The 22,885-nt window shown below is 43.3% G+C and overlaps 1 protein-coding gene across 1 annotated transcript in view; it reads left to right on the forward strand.

The window, feature by feature from the left end:
• Positions 1–22,885, forward strand: part of mbd2 (methyl-CpG binding domain protein 2) — a 31,615-nt gene that overhangs the window by 6,201 nt on the left and 2,529 nt on the right. The window contains exons 2-6 of the mRNA XM_053485422.1: positions 2,436–2,595; positions 10,300–10,437; positions 13,715–13,805; positions 14,007–14,184; positions 17,320–17,446. Coding sequence (XP_053341397.1) covers positions 2,436–2,595; positions 10,300–10,437; positions 13,715–13,805; positions 14,007–14,184; positions 17,320–17,434 — 682 coding nt within the window. The 3' untranslated portion in view covers positions 17,435–17,446. The remainder of the gene's footprint in view (positions 1–2,435; positions 2,596–10,299; positions 10,438–13,714; positions 13,806–14,006; positions 14,185–17,319; positions 17,447–22,885) is intronic.

The following is a 22,885-nucleotide window of genomic DNA, read 5'->3' on the forward strand; positions in this document are numbered from 1 at the left end:
CTCCCTGCTGTTGTCCTGGTTTTATATGGAGTGAAGCTTCTCACTCGTTCGCGCGGGAAAACGTAAACAACAGAGCGCGAGCAGTTTTACCGATTTGTTTTCCTTGAAGATCAGTATCCACCGTCTGTTACTGAAAGAGTGTGTGTGGTAGGCCGGTCGAGAGCAAGGAGTAGCTTGTGATACTCTCGCATACACACACACACACACTCTCTCTCTCTCGCCTATTTGTATGTCCCTTGTTCTCTCTCTCTCTCTCTCTCTCTCTTTTTATAATTTTTTTCTTTTTCCGTCTCCGTCTCTTTATGTCTTCCTTTCTCTGCCCCTCCCTCTCTCCGTCTCTCTTATTCTGTCTCTTGTTTTATCTTCCTCTTCTCAGTCTTTCTAGCGCTTTCTCTCACTCTCTATTTCTTTCTCATTTTTTTGACTCCTTTTGTCCCTTTCTCTTTCTGCCCTTCGCACACTCTCTCTCTCTCTCATTCTTTCTCTCGTTCTGCTTCTATTGATTATTCTTTCTTTCTCTCTCTCTGTCTCTCTCTTTTACTCTCCCCTCCCTCTCTTATTCTGTCTCTTGTTCTTTCTCTCTTTCTCTCCCTCCTATTTGTCTGTCCGTTTCTTTCTTTCTCTGTTCTGTCTTACTTTCTCTTTATCTCTTCTCCTTCGCGCTCTCTCATTCTTTCTCTCGTTGTCCTTCTATCGATTATTCTTTCTTTCTCTCGCTCTTTCTCCCTCTTTGACTGTCTTTCTCTCTCTCTCTCTCTGTCCCCTCCCTCTCTTATTTTGTCTCTTGTTTATTCTTTGTCTGTGTCTCGCTCTCGCTCTCCCACCCCTCCCCCTCACGCACAGTGCACCGACACCGCTCTGGTGGTTGGCCCACGCCCTTTTAACGGCGCAATGTCTAACCCCCCCCCCCTCCACCACGGTGCCCTGCGGAGAGCGCCCTGGAGACTGGCGGATCTTGACCCCGAGCTCGGGTTCATCTTCGGTCGAGGCAGCGATGCGCCCGGCGGTCCGTCTCCAGGGTTAACTCCGGCTTCCAGGCCTCACGCCGCGTCCATATGGTCCCGCGTTCCTGTCCGAGGAACCTCACCCTGTGCCTCCTTCGCTCACACTCTCACGCTCTCACAAGCGCGCCACACCGCGCGTCCTCCATCTTTTCCTTTCCGGTTCCTCGTCGCTGGCGAGCTCGCCCGAGGAGCAGCGCCGTGTGGTTTCTTTTCTCTCTCTTTTATCGTCTGGTTTTGACTCAGCTCTGACTCATGTGCTGTGTCGGTGAGCCTCGCCCCTTCTGATGAGACTCAAGCACAGTCATTTCACACCAAGTTTTTTTCGATTTTTTTTCTAATTACAATTTTTTTTTTGCCGCACAACTGAGTCTGCACGTAGGAAGTGTTTCCTTCAGCCAGTACTTACTCTAAAATAATAATAATAATCCACACAGTATAATACTGATGTACTTGTCATACATCTGAGAAACATTGACAAACACACACACACACACACACACACACACACACACACACACACATGCGCTCGCACAGCCGTGCCACCTGATATGCATCTACCCACCATGTTAACTGCTGCTTCTGCACCATTCGGTTGCGGCTTTGCAGCTCTTGATGCGCCGTTCAGAAGCGTAACCGTCGAACCCCATTTTATCACCCGGGTGTCGGAGGGAAAAAAAAGAGAAAAAAGGGGTCGACCACGCATCCACCACGTGTAGCTCACACGGTTTGCGTTCGCCGCCTCAAATCGCGTCTGTGTCATCCGTCTGGGGTCAGTTAAGTTGGGATTTGCATGTCGCCCTGGATTTTAAATGCAAATAAGTTCCTTGATTAAAAAGAAAGAAAAAAAAAACAGACAGGCAAAAATGCTGGTTTGGTTTTACCGGTGGTGTTTGTTTGTTTGTTTGTTTGTTTGTTTGTTCTGATGTTGAAGGATTTATTTAATACAGATCGCGAGTCGGATTTTAATTTCTGTTTCGTGGTCGGACGATTATAAACATCATTTTTCTTTAATGCGTTTTCTTCTTCCTGATTGTCCGCCGTAGCGTAACGTCTCCGCCGCACGTCCTTTCCGTCTATCCGCTCAGGCTGATTCGAACCCGTTCTTTGAGTCAGTAGGACGCGTTCCAGCGACGGAGTGGTCCGACCCGATTTCCTGAATCGCTCGCCGGTTATTTAAAAAAAAAAAAAACCTGTTAGACACGCATTACGTCAGTCACGTGTACCTGATTATCCTAAAACGTTTTAAGGGGATTAGATACACACCCTTGCTTCGCTTTTCTTTATCAAGCATACTGTACTTTCCACCAGAGAATTCTGCATGATTTCTGAGGTTTGCACCATCAGCCATTTTTATTTATTTGTTTATTTTTCTCTTCTCGTCACAATTTTTTATTTAAATTTTATTTATTTTTTTCCCCCTCCCCGCTGTAGTCCGTCAGGGAAGAAGTTCAGAAGCAAACCTCAGCTGTCTCGATACCTCGGGAACACCGTCGACTTGGGATGCTTCGACTTCCGCACGGGGAAGATGATGCCCAGCAAAATGCAGAAAAACAAACAGAGGCTTCGCAGCGAGCATCTCAGTCTGTCCAAGGTAAAAAAAAAAAAAAAATAATAATAATAATAATTGAAAAAAAAAAAGGCACAAGAGCTCAGGTAAACAGGAAAGTCCTCGGATTTCGTCCTGACTGAAACAGATCCTGGCTTTTCTGCATCATAGTTAAAGCTCATTACAGTCAATAATAATAATAATAATAATAATAAATAAATAAAATACTGCTGCAGCAGGGTGAATAAGAATCCAGGATGATACACAGGAAGCTTGATTATGTGCAAGTGTGTGTGTGTGTGTGTGTGTGTGTGAGTTACATGCACTGTTGCACTCTGTGCACCAGGGTGTGTTTGTGTGTGTGTGTGGTTGTTTACATGTCAGCAGCTGCCCTAATCATTGTGCCACCCTGGCTCAGCAGATAACAGCAGAGCTCGCTGGTGTCACGCAGGACCTGGCGGAAAAAAAAAAAACACCACACGGAAGTTTTTAGAAAGTCGTCCACAAAGCCGCCGCTATTCTTTTTTTTTTTTGCTCTATAGGTTTCACACACACACACACACACGGCCGATCTTCTGCGGTTGCTTCTCTTCTCTTCGTTGGATCAGATAAAACAAAAATTCTGTTATGTTAAGCCGTTCGAGCCGGATGAGAGACGGAGACGTCACAGAAACACACTCTGTTTCAAATCGATGCCCCCCATCTATCGTGTCGTATCACGGTTTCTATGGTAACGGCTCACTCACATGGATCTGTTTGCTGGACAGTCACGTCGAGCGTCTTCACATTTTGTACTTTGGGACTCTTGGTTCGGATCGAAGCATAGAACGATACATCATGTTTTGGTTCGTTAGTATAAACCCCCGGTTCGATTAGCGTCCACGCTAGCGTTACCAACATCAGACTAAAAAGACACAACAGAAGGCATACGGTGGTGTCTTTACCAGTTGAAGTCGAAGATGTAACGTTATACGGGGGGTTAGTCAAAAATTATCCGCGCTCGGTTATATTAACACCTCCGTCAGCCTCGCGGCCTTATCAGCACTTTCACAGATGCGCTCTCCTCGGTCACTGTGGTGCGGGTGTGAACGCGTTACGTTCATTTGTAACTGCGGTGTTTTTTTTTTTTTTTTTGTGGTTTGAGGGTGTACCTGGTGCTGAAACAACTCGCAAAAGTGAGTTCAGTTATCTGGAAGGTGAAATTTCATCAAAGAGAATCATTACTGGTGGCGAGACGCAGATTTATCGACTTAGAAAAAGTTCAAAAGTCAACCATTAAAAATTCATCAACGCTTCATCAACGCTTCATCAACAGTTTTCTGGGATTCTCAAGGGCCAGAAGTATTGGAACGTTATCAGGAATAAAAGGTTCAACAATGAACAGCGCTCGTTACAGCGAGACGCCAATCAAAGAGCTGAGGACTGATTTCCTGTGATGCTGTGATCTTGTCTGCACACTTCTGCATTCACTGTCGACACTCTCACTTGTTTCACTTCTTTGGGTTTGGTCCCCCGAAAGCAGCTCTATAAGGTACGAAGATTCACTTCTGATGAAGGAGTGAAAACAGCGGCGCAATCGAGGCTCGCAGCTCAGCCTAAAACTTTATTTTTTTTATTAATAATGGAATATGAAAGCATGTTGACAGATGGACAAAGTGTATTGAAAAGTAAGAAGGTTATGTCAAAAAATTTATGAATTTGTCTTCTCTAAAATTGGATAAAATAAATTCTACAGCCAGAGTGCGGATAATTTTTGACTCACACATTGAAAACAACACGTTAATGGCTCAAGAATAAAACCAGATAAATGTGTAACTAAAGGTTACACATTTCTGAAAGAAGAATAGAGTCAGAAGCGAGAGCTTTTGCTAATAGGTGACGCAAGTCGTTATTTCCGCTTTAACGCCAGTGATGAGAGCTAGCTGGTTTTGCAGACGTTTCTTGACGCGAATCTAAAAATAATTACTCGATAATTAAAGGTTTTTTTGTGACGCACTAAGGGTGAAAAAGTGAAGTGTTGGGCACTAGCATGTCGCGCGGTTGGTAGTTACCCCTTTAATAAAGAGGTTGCATTCGTACATGTTGCCTTCCTGCTTGTCTCGTGACGAATGTTACGGTTTAACTCTAATCCAAACCCGAGACACTAAGGTAGGGCTACTCCAAACAGCCAGACAGTCTGATTTCCTGAGCGGGACAGAAGAAAAGCGCGCAACGTGGACGCTACCCAAAAAAAACACACACACTGTTTTTCTTTCCTTATAACGCTCATGGTGTTTCACTTTTACTTCTCGTATGTCTGTGTGAGTATCTTCGGGGATTACACGTGTGTGTGTGTGTGTGTGTGAGCATTTCATGCTGAGATACTATCTTAAGAATGTGTAGCCTTTAGAATGACCACGCCCATAAACGCTGGATCACGCACACAGCCTCACACACACACACACACAGACACGCGCACACACACACTGCCACACTTCATGCAAACTCGTGAGCTATATTAAGGAGTTGCAATTCAACACCGATCCCGATCAGTGACTCGCAGACGTCCCCCGAACAGCTGTGTCTCGATTTTACTGAAATTAGTTTTTAGTCACTGCGATAACGTGTCACATCTGGACTCGCCGTATCATAGCGAAACTGAAAAGTGCGTGTTTGTTTGTTTTCCCGAACAAGTTCTCCCCAAGAGACTTGGCTACGGTGCGGTTGTTTTTTTCCTCGGTAAGCGTCCTTGCTGTTTAACCTTTGTCTAGATGGTCGGTTTTCAGGAACTTCCAGAACTGACTACATCACCGTTCTGGCTTGATTTAATGAAAAAAAAAAAAAATCCCTAAAGGCAAAAGACTCCGGGCTGGATGCATGAAATTTTTTTTTTTCCTTTTCCTGGAACTCGGGGTTCATCTAAAATAGCCACAAAATAAATAAACGGCACTTTAACAGCGTTCTGAACAATCCCCCCCCTTCTCATTTCTCATTGCGCAACCGGTGTATCAAACTGCGTAGCAGAGAAAAGTCTAGGAATCCCTTGCAGTTATCACAACAACCACAACAAAGCATATCTTGATAAAAGCTGGACGATTACAGAGTTTTAATCCCTCGTGTTTTGAAAATTGCCTCGTTAAAAGTGTTTTCATTTCAGGACGTTTGAACCTGAATAGAAAGTTCAGAAAATTAGAAAGTTCTTAAATTTTGGATTAAATGGAAATGTATGGGACGTTCAAGTCAAACCGGGACTTTTGATTGTGCGGAAAAAGAGATCTCACAGTTATGAGAGTAAAAAAAAAAATCTATTTCTACATTTCTCTATATAATCCCCGGCTACACTGATGCACTTATCCCAGTGTTTCACTAGTGCTTGGATACCATCAAGATAGAAAGATTTCCAAGTACACCGAAGCCATGATCAGACTGTTATGCGTCATGTCTGAAACACTGGCCTCCCAGGAACTCCTTTAATGCTTCGAGCCACCTCATCAGGGATCGTCTTTCACAAACCGCTTTCTTTCTTACATTCGCACAGTTCAAATGTTTTCCTGTAAATGTTTTCCTGTGCTTGAAGTCATTCATTCATTCACCAGAAATGTCATCACGACATTTCCCGGTTACGCCCCTTGTGTATATTCCTGAGTACAAACTCATACTTTTCCGTCCGTTCTTCGCAGCGCCATGTTATTTAACCCAATGCTAGCTTTGATTTCGTTCAGCGTTTTTTTTTTTTTTTTTTAAGTGTTTTTAAACCTAAATGATAAAACACATCATAAGCATTGCTCCATGCCTTATTCACACGGCCCTGTATTTACACATTGAAACATGAGTGTAATCGGGGGAATTCGGTGCCGGAGCGCCGCCGTGAAATTACTACAACTCTATAAATTAAAAACAGTCATTAAGCATCTTATGCATTATTAATTATTATTACGTTAAATAAAATCAAAAGCCACATTTAAGCGGACTAATTAATGTCTGTGGCTTATATTCGTGGCATATTTGAGTGTTTTTATTTCATGTTTTAAAAATAATGACATGTAGTTATGTGATTACGTACTAATTACATATAATTTTACATAATTATGTATATTTACAAATGCATACCTGATAAGGAATAAACTTATCGTTACTTGACTTTATTCTTTTTTTATTTGAAAATAATGTTAAAAGGTTCTTTTTAAATTCAACTCAATCATTTATTTAAATAGCACTTATTAACAGCATCAAGTTGACTAAAGTGCTTTCACAGAACAAATAAGTAAGACAAACAATACGAAAAAGAAAAATCTAATATTAACACAAGCTGTTTAAAATAAAAAATAAACACATAAAATTTAAAAAATCAAAATTGATTGATTAATCTTTTAATAAGATTAATTAACACATGCTTAAAGGCATTTCAACCAATTTTTGCCAGTACTTGCAAGACACACACACACACACTGCAGACTATTTCAGAATGCCAATTAGCCTAATCTACATGTGTTTGGACTGTGGGAGAGAACTCTGCGGAAACCAATCAAGCACAGGGAGATCATGCAAACTCCAACTGCTTACAGACCCCGAGGCGGGAATCGAACCCGAACCCTGAAGGTGCAATGCGACAGCACTGACCACTAAGCCACCATATAAGCATATAAAGAGATAAATTTGAATCTCATCTCTTAAATTCTGTACCTATATATATATATATATATATATATATATATATATATATATATACGGTCCCGGTGGAGCAAAACTCGTACCCGCCCCGCCAACCGCACCCGGTAGATGACATCGGAGAGCCGAGCAATTACCGCACAGGGGCCCACCCAGTGAGACACACGCCCGGCCGAGAGCCCCCTTTTCCTCCTTCCGGAGGAACACACCCACACCTGCTCGCCAGCAGCAAAATCTCGCCCCTGGCTGTGAGTGTCCACGCCCATTCGCTCCATAGGTGCCCCCACCCGAAAGTCTTGCAGCGGTGCCCGCGAGCGCTGGGTGGGGCCCTTCTGCCTGGCGATGAGCGGTTTACAGTTCAGCTGGGGGACCGGCGAGACCGGCGGAGCGACTGCGGGTGACGCTCTGGGTGATGCAGTAAGACGGCTGCACGCTGGCCTGGACCTGGAGGACTGCACGGGGGGACGGCGCTCCACTTGCTCGCAGTACCGGCCACGCGCTTTGCTGCCCGGCCGGCAAGGTAAAGCGCCCGTGTTAGCGCGCAGATTTCCCGCTCGGTCTGCTACCGGAAGTTCCGCCCCCCGGGTGTGTGCTGCTAACCTGTCCGGCTGTGGTTTGGGTCCGAGCAACCTGGCTACCCCGAAGTTACCACGCAGAGTTCTGCTAGCCAAATTCAGCACCGCACCCCATCTCTCCAGAATGTCCAACCCCAAAACGCAGTCCTCCTCGACATTCCCCACTAAGAACTCGTGTGAATAAGTTCGGCCACCCACCTGGACTCGCGCTGTGCGACACGCCCGTACCGTGTCGCAGCCCCCAGCAACGGTGCGGATGCTGAAGGCAGGATCAGGCCGTCGGCGAACATGCTTGCTTTGCCCCAGTACTCCAGAGCGCAGCAGCGAAACAGTGGAGCCGGTGTCCACGAGCGCCCGCAGTAAGACGCCATCCAGCACACAGTCAATGTAAAGCCCAGCGCGGCTTCCCAAGCGTCCTCCCGGCGCTAGTCTAGCGGCTGCTGGTGTACGCTGTCCCGTGCCTTGGCCTCTCCGCGAAACGTCGGAGCGCTGCTCGTTGCCTAGCCGCGACGGGTGGCCCTGTCCCCGGCTAGGTTCACGAACCGAGCGCCACTGAGCTGCGGGCGGTCGCTTGGCTCTTCCGCCGTGACGTACCGCCGATATGGGCTCAGCCTCGCGCAGCGGCAGGTCACTTTGCCGGCTAACGGCGCACGGAGCTGTATCTTGCTCCGGCGCTTGCGCAGTGCCAGCCTCCGCCCCGAGATCCAGCGCCGGGATTTTCTTCTTCTCGCTCCGCGTTGGTTGACGTGGTGTGCTCGCGCTAGCTCCGTCAGGAAAGCGCTTCTTCCGCGCGAGTAGTCGCTCCGCTACTCGGCGGCCCGCTTGGATTTTCTGAAGGTCCTCCTTTGTGCGCTCGAACCCGTTATTTTCCATCCCACTTCTGACACCAATGTAGCGTTTTTACGCCGGGAAGAATGCTGGAGAGACGAGTGAGCTTATTTGCTACCCAATGCAATGGCTGGGAGTACTTTATTAAGCACACAGCATGTAAGGCATGAGCAGCACCTTCACTCAGGAGCCTACATCCAATTCAGCGTCAGCCTGAACTAGAGCACATTTCACACGTTACACACCTCAACACACACAACAGGGCCGAAGTCACTAACCCAAACACCTTTCCCCATCATGGTGAACACACCGACATCCCCGCAAGGCATGCTGGTCGCCAGCCGCCGCCCCGCCCACGCCACACTATATATATATTTTATTGATCTGAGCTAAAGTCGGTAATCTATTAGGATCGACCCAGAATGTCAGTTCTGATCCATTAAGAAATGTTTAATGTTAAGACCTTACAAGGATCATAGTTCTTTCCTTACTTTCCTTACAGTGAACTACCATGACTGAGAGCGCACACGTAGTTTGCTAGCTAGCCGAGTAGCTTTCGAACACGAGCTGTAAATCTATTATAGTGAGAAACACACTGAAGGGAATCCTAAAGCCCACCTGAGGCTCATTTTTGCTTAAAACACTGTTATAGTACTTTAAATGATACATGTTGGGTCATTATGGTGAAGAAAAAAAGGCTGTGTGTGTGTGTGAGAGAGGCCCAATAGATGTTCAGACACACGGTTTCTGTGCTGGTTCTGATTATAGAACAGTGTGATTATCGGATTAACGACGAGCAGTTCTGTAGGTCTGCACCGTCTTGGCTTTATGAGCTCTGTGGGATCTCTAGCCCGAAACGCACACGCTCTCATGTGAACACCAACACGTGTGTTTCAGCTGTGAAATAAAAAACGACATGTGTGGCCTGGAGCACCGAGCGCCGAGCTCTTAGCCATGCATCTGTGTGTCAAGAGAGCGTCTTTTATATCATATTATATTAAAATAAAAATAAAAAAACACGCCCTTGGGTTTAACTGAATGCTAGCTGAGAACACCGAGCGGTTTCTCTCTGTGTGTTTGGTTATGACTCACGAAACGAAACAGATTATTGCGGTTTGAGGTGCGCTAGCATCTAGCATCCTGAATGACTCAGCAGTTTTTTAAAAAGCTGTCCACATTCCCTCACAGCCTTTTATCAGAAAGAAACTTTAATCAACACAATGTCCATAATTTTAGAATTATTTGTACCTCGTGTTGTCTTTATTTATTTATTTATTTATTAAACGCGTAACCTTGTCCATTATTTTCTTCAGTCGTAAATGGAAGCATAGAGAGTAAAGATGGCCGCCGTTTCCTTCATGCTAATCACCTCAGGCATCAGCAAAGCTAGCAAACTCTGATTAGATACGTGTGATTTGTAAACATTTTACACACTTTTTTCCCCCTTTAGTAAGTCAATTCAATTACACTTTTAGTTTTTATACTTTTTTTTAAGCATTTTTCATTTCTTCAGTATTTCCTCAAGAGTAGTTCTTGCTAGTCTTGCATAGCAGCACTGTAGACAGGTTTTCTTATTGGAAAAAAAAAAAGAGATTTTCATGATGTAATGAGCAACAAAAGATTGCTAGTTTGTCATCCCTTTATTTGTTCTACCATGTTTAGGTATAAAAACCTTTTTTTTTTTTTTCTTCCATCTCAGGGAAAACCAGACCTAAACACAGCACTGCCCATCAGACAAACGGCCTCCATCTTCAAACAGCCCGTCACCAAAGTCGTCAACCATCCCAACAACAAAGTCAAGACGGATCCACAGCGAGCAACCGAACAGCCCCGGCAGGTGAGCATTTGTGTCCGGTTAGTTTGTTCGCTCTTCGCATTTGGCGAAATCCCTGGAGATGTGTTAAGGTGCTCGATGGAAGCTCGTAAATGCCAGCTGGTGCACGGGTAATTACAACTTACCCTCTGTGAGTATACGGTCATGTACAGGAAGCGGCGCGAAAATGTCCATCCTACATTTTCCTTTAAAGTATAAAAAAAAAAAAGACATTAAATACAGTCCTTTTAATGCAATAAGGTATCAGATACTTTTGCGTTTCAATCAATCAGGCCTCTTATCCCCAGTAAAGGACAATCCTCATGCTTTAGCATACCAAGACATCTTGGACAACTGTTCCAATTTTGTGGCAACAGTTTGGTGAAGGCCCTTTTCTATTCCAACATGACTTCGCCCCAGTGCACAAAGCAAGGACTGTACTGACATGGTTTGAGTTTGTTGTGGAAGAACTTAACTGGCCCGAATACAGAGCCCTGTCCTCAAACCTCCATTGAGCACCTTTAGGATGAACTGCAGCGGCGATTGTGAGCCAGGCCTTCTCTCTGTCCAATATCAGTATCTGATCTCATAATAAATAAGCACGAATTTCCACCAAAACACTCCAAAATCTTGTGAACAGCCTTCCGTGATGATTGGAAGCCATTACAGCTGCAAAAAGGGGATGGACTTCATATTGAAGTAGGTGTTTGAATACAGCGTCATTGCAGGTATAAATACTAAATGGACAAAAGTGTATAAAGACATATGGGGTGTAATACACTTCTATGACCACAAGGGGCTGCTACATCCACACATTTGATCAGCTCAGCCTTTTTAACAATTCGCTGTTAAGTAAATGGAACAGAACAAATAATGTGGGATTTGTTCTTATTTTCATAAATAGGAGGAACTCACGATCAAGAGGTTTTGTTGTGATAGACTTCGGGATGGTCCTTTATTCTCTTTTGTTTTATTATCACCCCTTGTTTTTTTTAATAAGGAATCATCTTTGTCTCATGTTGGCAGTAATCACGTCATGCAAAGAAGATTTCGGCTTAAACTCTGGATCGAGAAAAGACTGACAACAGTTTATTGTTTTTTTTAATTATTACAATAAACGATCCAACACATCAGGAGCGTTGTGGGTCGATTGGAGCGGTCTACCTGAACATATGCTGGAGGTCGGAATGATTCAAAAGAGGGGGAGGAAAATTTTCTGTTAGAGCGGTTAAGGAAAGAATGGGTAGTGTGACAGTGGGAGTTGTGATGTGAGGGAGTGATTTAGTGTGTGTGTGTATATGTGAGAGACTCTAGTAGTCATTGGCATTTGGGAATTATCTTGCTGCCTGACTGCTCAGTTCTCCGTGAGCTGGGCTGTAATGATCACCCCCCCCCCCCCCACCCCCATCCATCTCTCTCTCTCTCTCTCTCTCTCTCTGTCAAGCCTCTCACTCCTACGCCGTACGCATGTGCTGATACAACATTCTCACGTCACATCACAGCTCCGCTACACCTTCTGTTAAAGCTCAGGTTACTCTCACAATAAAGGAAGCACCCAAACCAAGACGGAAGCTCAACTTTAGTTCAGGAAGCTACATTTCAGAAAGCTTTGATAGAAAGTAGTATCTGGGATTACCGAGGCAGCAAGGCTAGCAGAAAATGCTAGTCGCAAAAAAAACGTACATCTGCTGATTGCAATGCAGGTATATTTGAACCTCACAGAACATCACACAGCGCTCTTCACAATTATTGGCTCCCCTGGTTAAGATGTGTTCGTAAGCTTCTAAAAAATTCATTTTATATTTAAACAATATGGAACCACAAAGCAAAAAAGGAACAAAATTCAGCCTTTTAATTAAAGTACAATTATTTAGCGAAAAAAATAAACATCTCGCATTAAGAAATGTTTTTTACGTGAAATCATATATGTCATGATTATTGGCACCCTTGATGTTAATACTTCGTACAGCACTTAATCTCCTCCTATAACATATAGCTGTAAGCCGCTAAAACATCCATCTTTAATTTTCAAGACACAGACGTACCTGTTTTTTTCATTCTATATATCACTAAGCAGGTGATTTGAGGAAATTACACTCTCATATCAATCCGTTGCTACCAAAAGCCCAAGAAATTGACATCAATTTTCTGGTACCTTTTAGTGTGCCTTAAAATTACCATCTGACGATTTAACCTGCTTTAGCATGCAATACACACGTCTACATGTCTACTTTTATTTCATTTTCCAATTTCCAGGAAAACGTTGCACAAATTGTGATGACCCGTCTCGTACTTTTCCGATTTCGCATCCAATTAAACGCTCTCTAGAACGCTTCAGTAAATAAGACAGCAGCTTGTTAGCGGTTGCATGTCTAGATTGTACAGAGAGCTTGTTTCTCATGCAGCTTTATTTTTACTTTTGTTAAAGCTGAGCGTTTTCTTTCATGCAGAAGCAACAAAATTTTGAGCTGTGTTTAAAATAATTAGGGAATTTTAAGCTGTTCTGTGGGACGCATGACATATCGTAGTTTTAATAGATGGTCATGGAGTTAACCTTAGGCGAAATCAAACCATAACCAATAATACTTACACTGGACGTCATAATGTTTTGATTTCATTCATTCTAGAATTTAATATATATAATTTTTAATTTTTTTTGTGCACCAATCCGGTGCTGATGTGAATGTGAACGGCTGCTGTTGCTTCTACTCCTCTTTCTCTCGCGCTTAAAAACATAGGCGCTGTTGTAAAAGGTGGATTTATTTGTAAGTGCCCCGAGACACTCGTGGAGATTTTATTTAAAAACACAGTTCAGTAAATCCACAACCCTGTTTACGAGCTGCTGTTGGCAAGTCGTTTGAAGCACCAAGCAGCGCTGCCATGCTAGCTAAAGATGGCTCCCTTGGGCTCATCAGCGCTAGCGGTTTGTGCGAAAGCTGCCTGAGAAGGCCGTCTGTTCAGCCCTCTGTGTCTGGAAGTTTTTTTTTTTTTTTTTTGACGGAACTCCATCTCGAGTAGAGTACAAGTCAACGTACGTTATAAATACCGAGCAGGAATAATTAAAAGAGCAGAACGCGACGGGATGAATAGAATTTAAAGCAAGATCTTAATTAAGCGTTACCATCAGCCGGAATAATATCGCACCGGCTTGAGATTTGTAAAATTTAAACCTCAGAGTAGTGTTTGCAAGATTGACTAATAAGGTAAAAAAAAAAAAAAAAAAAAAGGGTTGAACAGCCAATATTCATTAAATGAATGTGTGTTAAGTTTTTTTTTTTTCTCCATCTCTGTGTTTGTGCAGCTCTTCTGGGAGAGGAGGTTGAAAGGTTTGAGGTCGTCAGACGTCACAGAAGAGGTTCTCAGAACTATGGAGCTTCCTAAAGGTTTACAAAGTAAGAATGATTGATTATTTTACAGACGCTCATATTCCCATCCTGATCATTATAGGAACCATCGTTAGGTACAAAAACATCTTAATGGATAGAGGTTTAATAATTTGTACGTGTCAAATGAAATAATGTCCCTGATAAAATGATGACACATCATGAAGGTCTTTAATAAACTTATCTTGCGGACGTGTCACTTTTTTTCAGGTGTAGGTCCGGATTCGTCAGACGAGACGTTGCTGTCGGCCATAGCCAGCGCTCTACACATGAGTTCAGGTCCCATCACGGGTCAGACGTCGAGCGCGGCAGAGAAAAACCCAGCTATCTGGCTCAACACCTCCCAGCCACTGTGCAAATCTTTCATCGTCACCGACGAGGACATCAGGTACGACGCGCAATCGAGTTTTGCAATCGAACACCATCAGTGTGTCCGGAGTTCCCATCTGAAGTCTCTCCAGCAATCGATTTGCGCTGATTTTCCTGCAGATTGCAGTCCTCCGCTTTTGCCCTGACCTCCGTTTTTTTTTTTTTTTTTTTCTTCCCTCTCCTTTTTTCTCCCTTGGAACCTTCTCGAGTGGTGATTTTGAGATTGCTTTTTGTTTATGATCAGTTATCCAGTGCCTTAAAAAAAAACAAAAAAAACGTGTAAGATGTTTTTATTTTCGCATCCTCTCAAGCACTGTGTTCGTCTGGTGCCTCCACTCAGGGGCCGTTCATCTCTCTTTTCACAATCAGCGTCGCCGTTAGCTTGGCGCGCGTCGCCTAGCAGACAACTTCATAAAGTTCATAATGTATGCCAATTCCAATCTCGTTTCAGCTCCGTGAGGCGTCACGGACAAGATAGATTGGCGCCTGGCTCCTGTATATGAGAAAGCGAAGAGCCGAAATAAGATTTTCTCCTGGCAAGACGGAGTCGTTTTCGGTCCTGAGAGCCACCGGAATGCTGATGAGTTCTTTTCCACCTTGACAGAGATGATGTATTTATCTGTCAGCGGCGCGTGTGGAATTACTCAGTTCAGGGTGGGATGATTAGCCTCAGAAATAATCGGTACCTGCTTCAAGCGTCTGCGAGGCACCACAAAAACAAGCGGATACAAATAAGTATCTGCAGACGTAAACGATCACTCCAACAAAGTGCCGGGGGAATCACAGGCTCCCGTAAAAACGCTGTTCCTTGAATAATTACCGCTGCTTTAATTTCGACGGGCACGGTTTGATCTCCAGCGCACACCTGAAATCGGTTCCAGAAGTAATGCGCTTGTCCACTAGATGGCAGTAGTTGACTTTTTTGCAGTCGAAAGGAAATGAGGATCAGGTTTGAGGGAGGATGTACGGGGGTCCGGCCAACCCTATGGACTGTGAAATGCCTCGGAGATGAGCCGCTTGCTGTCGGTGATTATAGAGTCGCGAGAAATGAAGGAAATGAATCGTGTCTAGTCTGTTCTCCTGCCTTTCTCTTTCTCTGTAGAAGAAAAAGAGGCCGCAGGCGGGGCCCGGACGACCGGATGATGAGTGTTTATGCAGGGAGTCGTGCTCATGCAGCATCTGATCATAGCAGTTGGTTTTCTTTTGAGTGTTTTGAGGAATTAAAGGAGTCTGGAAGAAGACTCTGGCAGAGGTTTTAGGATGATTTTCTTTTTTCTTTTCGTGGTTCTATCAGGGGTGCCAGTAAAAATGTTAATCCTCTTAAAAGGATAATTCGGCGAGCCTTCTGCCGATGACGATTTTTGGAAGAAAGGTCCTCGGGCGTCGTCAGTCTCTTCGGAATCATCCTCACCTTTACCTGTCAAGCATTATGTAGAAATACAGATGTGTGTACATCATTACAGCAAACAGGAAAAATACATTAATGCAACAAAATATGAAGGTGATGCCTTCACCTTCATAAAAAAATTATTTATTATTTACAGTGCAAATACGTCGTTAAAATGAGTATCCAAAATAGCCCGAACCACAGTATTAACACATTTATTTATTTATTTATTTTACTTTCTTTTTTTTCTCACCGTTATAGCAATTAGCATTAAGCATGTACAGTCTCTCAAAACAAAATATCTTGGAACATTCTGTTTTGTTAGACTTGTTGTGCCACCTCTGATATAAAACACATTTCCACGGTGAGGTTTAACCGATTATGCAATTAAGGTCGATTCAGTTAATTGAATCGTTTTCAATTTCAAATTGATTTACACTTTTTACAAAAACATTAAAATGTCTAAATTGTAGAGAGATCACAGAGTTAGCAGAAACCTTTACACCGCTTCCATCTTCCACAAATACTCGTGTTTTGTATGAGTATTGCTGCTTGTTCTTTTTTTTTTTTTTTTTAAGTGTGTGTGTGTGTGTGAGTGTGTGCATGTGCGCGCTTGATGTAGTACTGCCACCTACTGGACTGAAGGGAGGAGCAGAAGATTAGCAGGAAAAAAATCTATCAGATTTTTAAAATCTAAAAAAAAATCTAAATCTATTAGACACGACACTCAACAACACAAGTTACACAACATTTCAATGTTTATCAGATACTTTTAGTTGTTTATAATAATTCAACACTATCATGATACCTAAGTGCCGATTCAATTTGATTTGTATTGCGTTTGTTAGTATCGCTTTTTTAAACATCTTTTTTGATTTTGTTACAATTACAAAAACTTAGCAAATTATTTGCTCCGACCAAACAGGATGCTGCTCTGCCTGCCTGTGTGTGAAGAGTTTAGAGCACCACCTGCAGGACGATAGAGGGATGGCATTTCGATTTTTTTTTTAAATCAAGAAAAACAAAAAAGAATTGTAATGCACAACCGAATTGATCTTTAAAAATATATATTTAAATTTTAAACAGTATATATATTTTGATCACTAGTGGCTTCTTTGTTTAATTGTTGTGATTTAACAATCTAGTTCCTGTTATCGCAGCAGTTATAAACAGTTGCTTCATCACCAGTCTCTTATTACGGTAAAATTACATCTCATCTTTTTTTTACTCTGACCCTGAAAACTTCTCCTGGAAAGATTAATAACCGTCTCCTTACCGAAAAACTTCACCATACCAAAAAAATACGTGTATGTGGAGCATCTGCCATACGTTTTATACGTGTTTATTAGTGTTTGTCTTCAAATCACAGAGAAGTGGATCACGGTTGTCGTAGTTAGATGCTGTTGTGTTTTCGTTCGCATCTCCGTCCATTACCTTCTAATTAAACCCGAGATGGCTGCTTAAGTCGGGACTCGCTAATGAGAGCTTCGGGGTTAATCCGGGACGAGACATGAGCGGAGGAAGGGATGGGGCGCGGGCTAAGGGAAGGGAGTTGACTGACAGGAGGAAGGAGTAATGGGGAAGAGCGAGCAGGAGGATAAGCAGCACTGATGGGTGATGGAAAGCGGTAAAAAGAGGTCAAACATAATCAACAGTGCGCTTAGACAGCAGTGGACAGAGTACAGGTTTCTGAGGTCTTCTTCCCATTCTCGCTCTCTCTCTCTCTGGCTGTGTTTCCTAATCCCCCCGTGTTTTCTGTGTCCTCAGGGAGCAGGAGCGGAAGGTGTACCAGGCCAGGAGGAGTCTGGAGGAGGCTCTGATGGCTGACGGTTTGGCGCGGGCCGCCGAATCTGCCAGAGACATGGAGGGCAGAGCGGCGTAGAGACTCGAGCAGGTGAGAGAGAAGAAAAAGAAAAAGACTGCCAGTGGCATTCGTTTAATTTACAGAAAAGAAAGATTTAGCTCAGAGGAAGGGAGTTTCTCTACTGCTTATTTAAAATGAATTGAAATGTGTTCAAGGATATTTACTTATTAGTTATGTAAACCATAGGCATTGTTTATTACCTGTATAATCAGCATGTAGTGCATCCCGCTGTTTATTGTGTCTCTGTTTGTTTAATGCTGTAAATATCTGAATTCGGCTTTAAACATAATGGGCGTGGCCTAAAGTGGAAAGCGTCTTTTTTAGTAAACCTTTATATATAGAAATTATAACTTTTTCTTTTTTTGTTCACACAGATATTACTTCTGTTTTGTATCTTTTTTTTTTTTTTTAAGTTTTTAAAAATATTTATCCTCATTGTAATCACTGTGACCCTAATCAGGCAATTACCAAAAATGTAAATGTCAAACCGGACCTTATGATGATATTTCTAGTAAATGAAGTCGTAAAACTGCTCGTCATTCACAGGACGGTGAGATCAGACTCATAGTAAAACATGTGAATGATGCAAATGTTTTAAAGAAGGCCGAGGTGGCTCGGAGCCCGTCGCCGTATGTGGTGAACATTGAGCGCCTGATCCTTGAAAATCGACGGATAATTTATCGCCAACTTGTGGAGGAGACACATCTATTTGTGGAAATTCTACGCACAATCATTCACCAAAACCACTTGCACGTTACAGGAACTCAGCTGAAAGTTATTGCCACAGCTCCCTGTACAGTCCTGACCTTGCTCCAAGACATTTACACATGCCATTAAAGGAGATCCCGGGAGGCCGGCGTTTCAGACGTGAAGCAGGCATTCCGATCATGGCTAGCTTTATGGTATCCAAGGAAACACTGTGATAATATATATTATATAGATAAAAAAAGAGTGTGTTTTAACTCTCATAACTCTCTACACAATTAAAAAATCCTTGTTTGACTTGAATGCCGCTCGTACTAAGGCTGAATAAAAGAATGAATGTGGTAATTGCATCACACAATGCAAGCTCAAGTAAAAATGGGTTTCCACTCCCAGTGCGTACCTCTGATCTCAATTAGATGCCCCACGTGAACCCTTGCCGTCATAAAGCGTCTAACCAATTACAGAGGAGACTGAATTCCAGAAAATTAGTTTTTTCTCATTTGATTTACAGCAGATTGCATGCTTCACACCAGCCACAAATAAGTTGCTCGAGCCATAAACTCTGATTTTTCTTTGATTAAAAGCTTTGAGCATGTAAACACAGCATCCTATCAGATCAGCGTCCATCAATGATCAGTTTGAGGAAATGCAGTATTGTCCATGTAAACGTCAAACCTGATTCTTAGTCTATTTCTGAAATCGCTTGCGTTAAAGTCTATACTTTGGAAGTTAAATACCAAATCCGGAACGCTTTGGGGGGGAAAAAAAAAGGGTTGCTGGGAATCTCTATTTGCCCACTGCATGATACAGCTGTGAGCAGCGTCGTGTGGAATGTGCGCGGCTTATCAGCTGTTTAGCGATTGTGTAAATATGGATCTTAGCACTGTTGGCGCTCTGGTTCTCATTAGCTTTGGCGTATTGCCTGCCCACTGCTGTGTAACACTCTTTCTTTACGCCCTACTTTACTCTAAAACTACATCTCATGACTCAAGGCCACTTGAAAAGCTATATTTACCCACGAGTGTCGGCTTGGGTTTCGTCCGGTTGTTTCTGGTTGCGGTTCAAACACTCTTTGAAATGTTTTATAAGCTGCGACAAATTGCTGTGTAGCCTCACCGGAGCCTCGACATTAGCATTTCGCCCCGAGTTGGAAAAACACTCATGTAAAAGCAATCGCAGTGCTCAAAAAGAGCTTCCTGCGCAGGTTGGAAGCCGATGCTAATTTCGACAAGTGGCTTTTCAATGGCGCGGAGAAGTCCTGAACCCCAGACGGTCATGAAATATTCAGGTGGTCATTAGGAGCAGGGTTCGGCTGTAGCTGCTCTCCAACCGTCTCCTTGGCCCAGCGCTTCTCTTCTTTCCCCTTCATCTCCCTCTAATGAATCTTTAAAGCAAATTAATAGTTCATTTTTCCCAGCCCCGCCTCCCCAGGAGCCGTAACTCTTCAGTAAGCGCCGACCCGAATGGGGAGTTCAACCGTGCCGCATCTCACATGCCTGAGTACGCCTCCATTTTAAGAAGGTATTATACCGGCTATTGAAAAAAGGCCCTCTGGTTCCTTTTGAATGCTGATGTGGAGCGTCTGTCGTCTGATTCCACGCTGACTGAAACCTCCCCAACCCCCGAGGAATCATTTCCACCGTCCTGGATCTGTTATTTCCGAGAGGGCGTGTTTTTAACACGAGTGTTGGTTAATGTCTATCCGAGCTGTTTATTGCTTACAGCCAGCGCCCATACACACCGCGACAGTGTGCTGTGCTGTCAGCAGGAGATCATTTGTTTATTCAGGTTTTACCCCTCGTGGAGTCAACTGCGCCCTCTTTAGGGCTGAGTGCAGATAGCAGGTTGCAGTCACAAATCTTTATTTTGAAAACAAATTGCAGAGAACAAGTATTAATCCTATCACTACATTGCTCTTAAATGTTGGTGTTCAGTTTGCTTTATTGAACCTTAGTCTATCTTTTATTGCTTCTAGGAACTGTGGGGGTTTATTTATTCATTTTTAAAACTCAACTCAGACTATATATGTGTCTAAAAAAATTACACGATTATATGAACAACTTGTGTAAAACAGCCATTTCAGTATTGTGCAAAATGTTTCATTAAAATGGTGAAAGCTTTGAAGCACAAGATGCGTTATGTACTGGATTGAATCATCCAGAGGCCACGCCTCCTTCCCTGCACTGAATCATCCAGAGGCCACGCCTCCTTCCCTGCACTGAATCATCCAGAGGCCACGCCTCCTTCCCTGCACTGAATCATCCAGAGGCCACGCCTCCTTCCCTGCATTGAATCATCTAGAGCCCACACCTCCTTTCCTGCACTGAATCATCCAGAGGCCATGTCTTATTCCCGGTACTTACTCATCCAGTGGCCACGCCTCCTTTACTAGACAGACTCATCCAGGGGCCACGCCTCCTTTACTAGACAGACTCATCCAGGGGCCACGCCTCCTTTCCTGACCTGAATATACAGAAACCACCTATTTCACTGCACTGATTTATCCAGAGGCCACGCCTCTCTCGCAAAGACCGAATCATTCAGAGGCCACGCCTCCTTCACTAGTATAAAAGAGGCCACTCTTCCTCCACATGTCTGACTCAGAGGCCACACTTCCTTCACTGGCGCTAACTGACGCAAACATAAATGACTCGTCACGCTTAATGATTTCTAGATCGTCATTAAGACAACTCTCCTCGAGTCAGGTTTTACGATGTAGCTACAGGCCTGTGCCTCAGCTGAATTTACTGGATACAAGCACACGTAGGACCAGACCAGGCCCTTGGCACGGTTCTTCTTCTACTGGCAGAATGATTTTTTTTTTTTATTTTTTTTAACCCCATTCACGCCATGACAAATCCAAAGCATGGCACGTTCCCTTTCCGCGTATAAGCCTTTCCAGAGCACACCATCCCGCTAGCCCAGCTGCTGTAATGACATTTAGGGGAGAGGGAGAAAAGAGGAAAATTGCACAGCAAACTGCAAAGATAGTGAAGAGGACAGTAATTATCCGATTCGCATTTCTAATCTGGCGTCAAGGCTAATCACAGCGGGGCGGGATTACGAATGCCGTCAGGACGGACGACAGTAACTGTCTATCTACGCCTCGCAGAAGCCGCTCTGCCTCCGCTCTCTCTTTTTCTTTCTCTCCCCCCCCTCCAGCCCAGGGTTACGCTAATATCCATAAATAGGGGGTAGATTTGATTATCCTCGTGTATAATAATATAATAGATAAAAAGGCTGAGTTGCAATTAGCTCAAAATGGAGCTGCGGTGGGTTTTTGTTTTTTCCGTCTCTCTGTATTAGCAAGGACCCATCCTGGTGCCAGTGTTTGCCCAACTGATCAGGGGCAAAAAACAGATATTCTCATAATCAGTGCAATATGGATGTTTTATTGCCGGAAAACTCCTAATTAAGCTACAGCTCTTAGACCGTCGTACTCAAAGTGATCAAAACCAGAAATGCATGAGGAGAGCGTTTATCGCTCTAAGGCGCACATCAGGGGGTCGTCGTCCTCATCTTCTCCCCTTACAGTGTGTATAATATGCAAAATACCCTAATTATTAGGACGATGTGCGCTATTAAATATGAACGAACCATTAACACTAATTTGACATCATGAAATTATTTAAAAATAAAAAAAGGAGAGGAATGATCCTAATAGCTGCGCTAAAACCAAAAAAAACCCAAAAAAAACACACGACTCCCTTTTCTGTCTCCTTCTTTGTCTCTGCGGATCTGGCATTAAATTATTCTTATCCCGGTTTGTATTGATCATTAAGTGCCTAATGTTTCACAACCTGTAGCCTTTTATTTATTTATTTAATTGTTTGGGTAGGGGGGGTTGTCCCATATGACGAGGGACTGGAATAAAATACTTATGTGATCTGAGGAACGGCTCGTTGCTCCGAGCTCCAGGAAATGGCCGGCGTGTAAATCTCAGAACCAGGCGTGACCCCTGAGAGATGCTTTATTAAATTTGCGGGTTTGGGATCGATACACCGTGTGCAAATGTGAATTAATGATGCAGGTACCGCTTTTAAGGGCAAGAAGCAGGAAAACTGTTGTTATTGTTATTTCTATTACGTGGTGTGTTCAAATCAAAGCAGCACAGTGGCTTAGTGGTTAGTGCTGTCGCCTTGCACCTCCAGGGAGATTCGATTCCTGCCTTAGAGTCTGTGTGCATGGAGTTTGCGTGTTCTCTCGTGCCGGGTGGGTTTCCTCTGGGTACTATGGTTTCCTCCCACAGTCCAAAAACATACAGGGTAAGCTTATTGGTGTTGCCTGTAGTGAGTCAAGCAGTCCTGTATAACATTATCTAAAATTAATACAAACCCTGAGATTTAATACAGAGCAAATGATTATGATATGGTAATATTACAGTTTAAGTCCCGCCTTCTTGCTTTAGGATTGTCTCACATTTTATGCTCAGTGAAGATCTAACCAATCGTAGACTGGACTAGATCACAATGCGGAAAGAGGGATTTGTTGGTAAAGGACAAGAAGTATAAAAGATAAACAATAGTTCTAATAGTTTAATTGAATTTGCACAGAAATAATAATCATAATAATAATAAAAACTAAAATTAAAAACTAATTTATAGAGTATTTTAGAAATTTCCCAGCAGTGATGCTTTTTACATTGACCCAGATAAACTCTCTCTCATCTCATTTCATGGAAAAAAAAGAGAGAGAACCTTTTTACATCTCCGTATTATCACCCCCCCCTTATTTTCTGTGTAAAAAACAAAACAAAAACAAAGG

The sequence above is a fragment of the Clarias gariepinus genome, chromosome 24 (genome assembly GCF_024256425.1).
Source record: "Clarias gariepinus isolate MV-2021 ecotype Netherlands chromosome 24, CGAR_prim_01v2, whole genome shotgun sequence".
Taxonomy (NCBI): Eukaryota; Metazoa; Chordata; class Actinopteri; order Siluriformes; family Clariidae; genus Clarias; species Clarias gariepinus.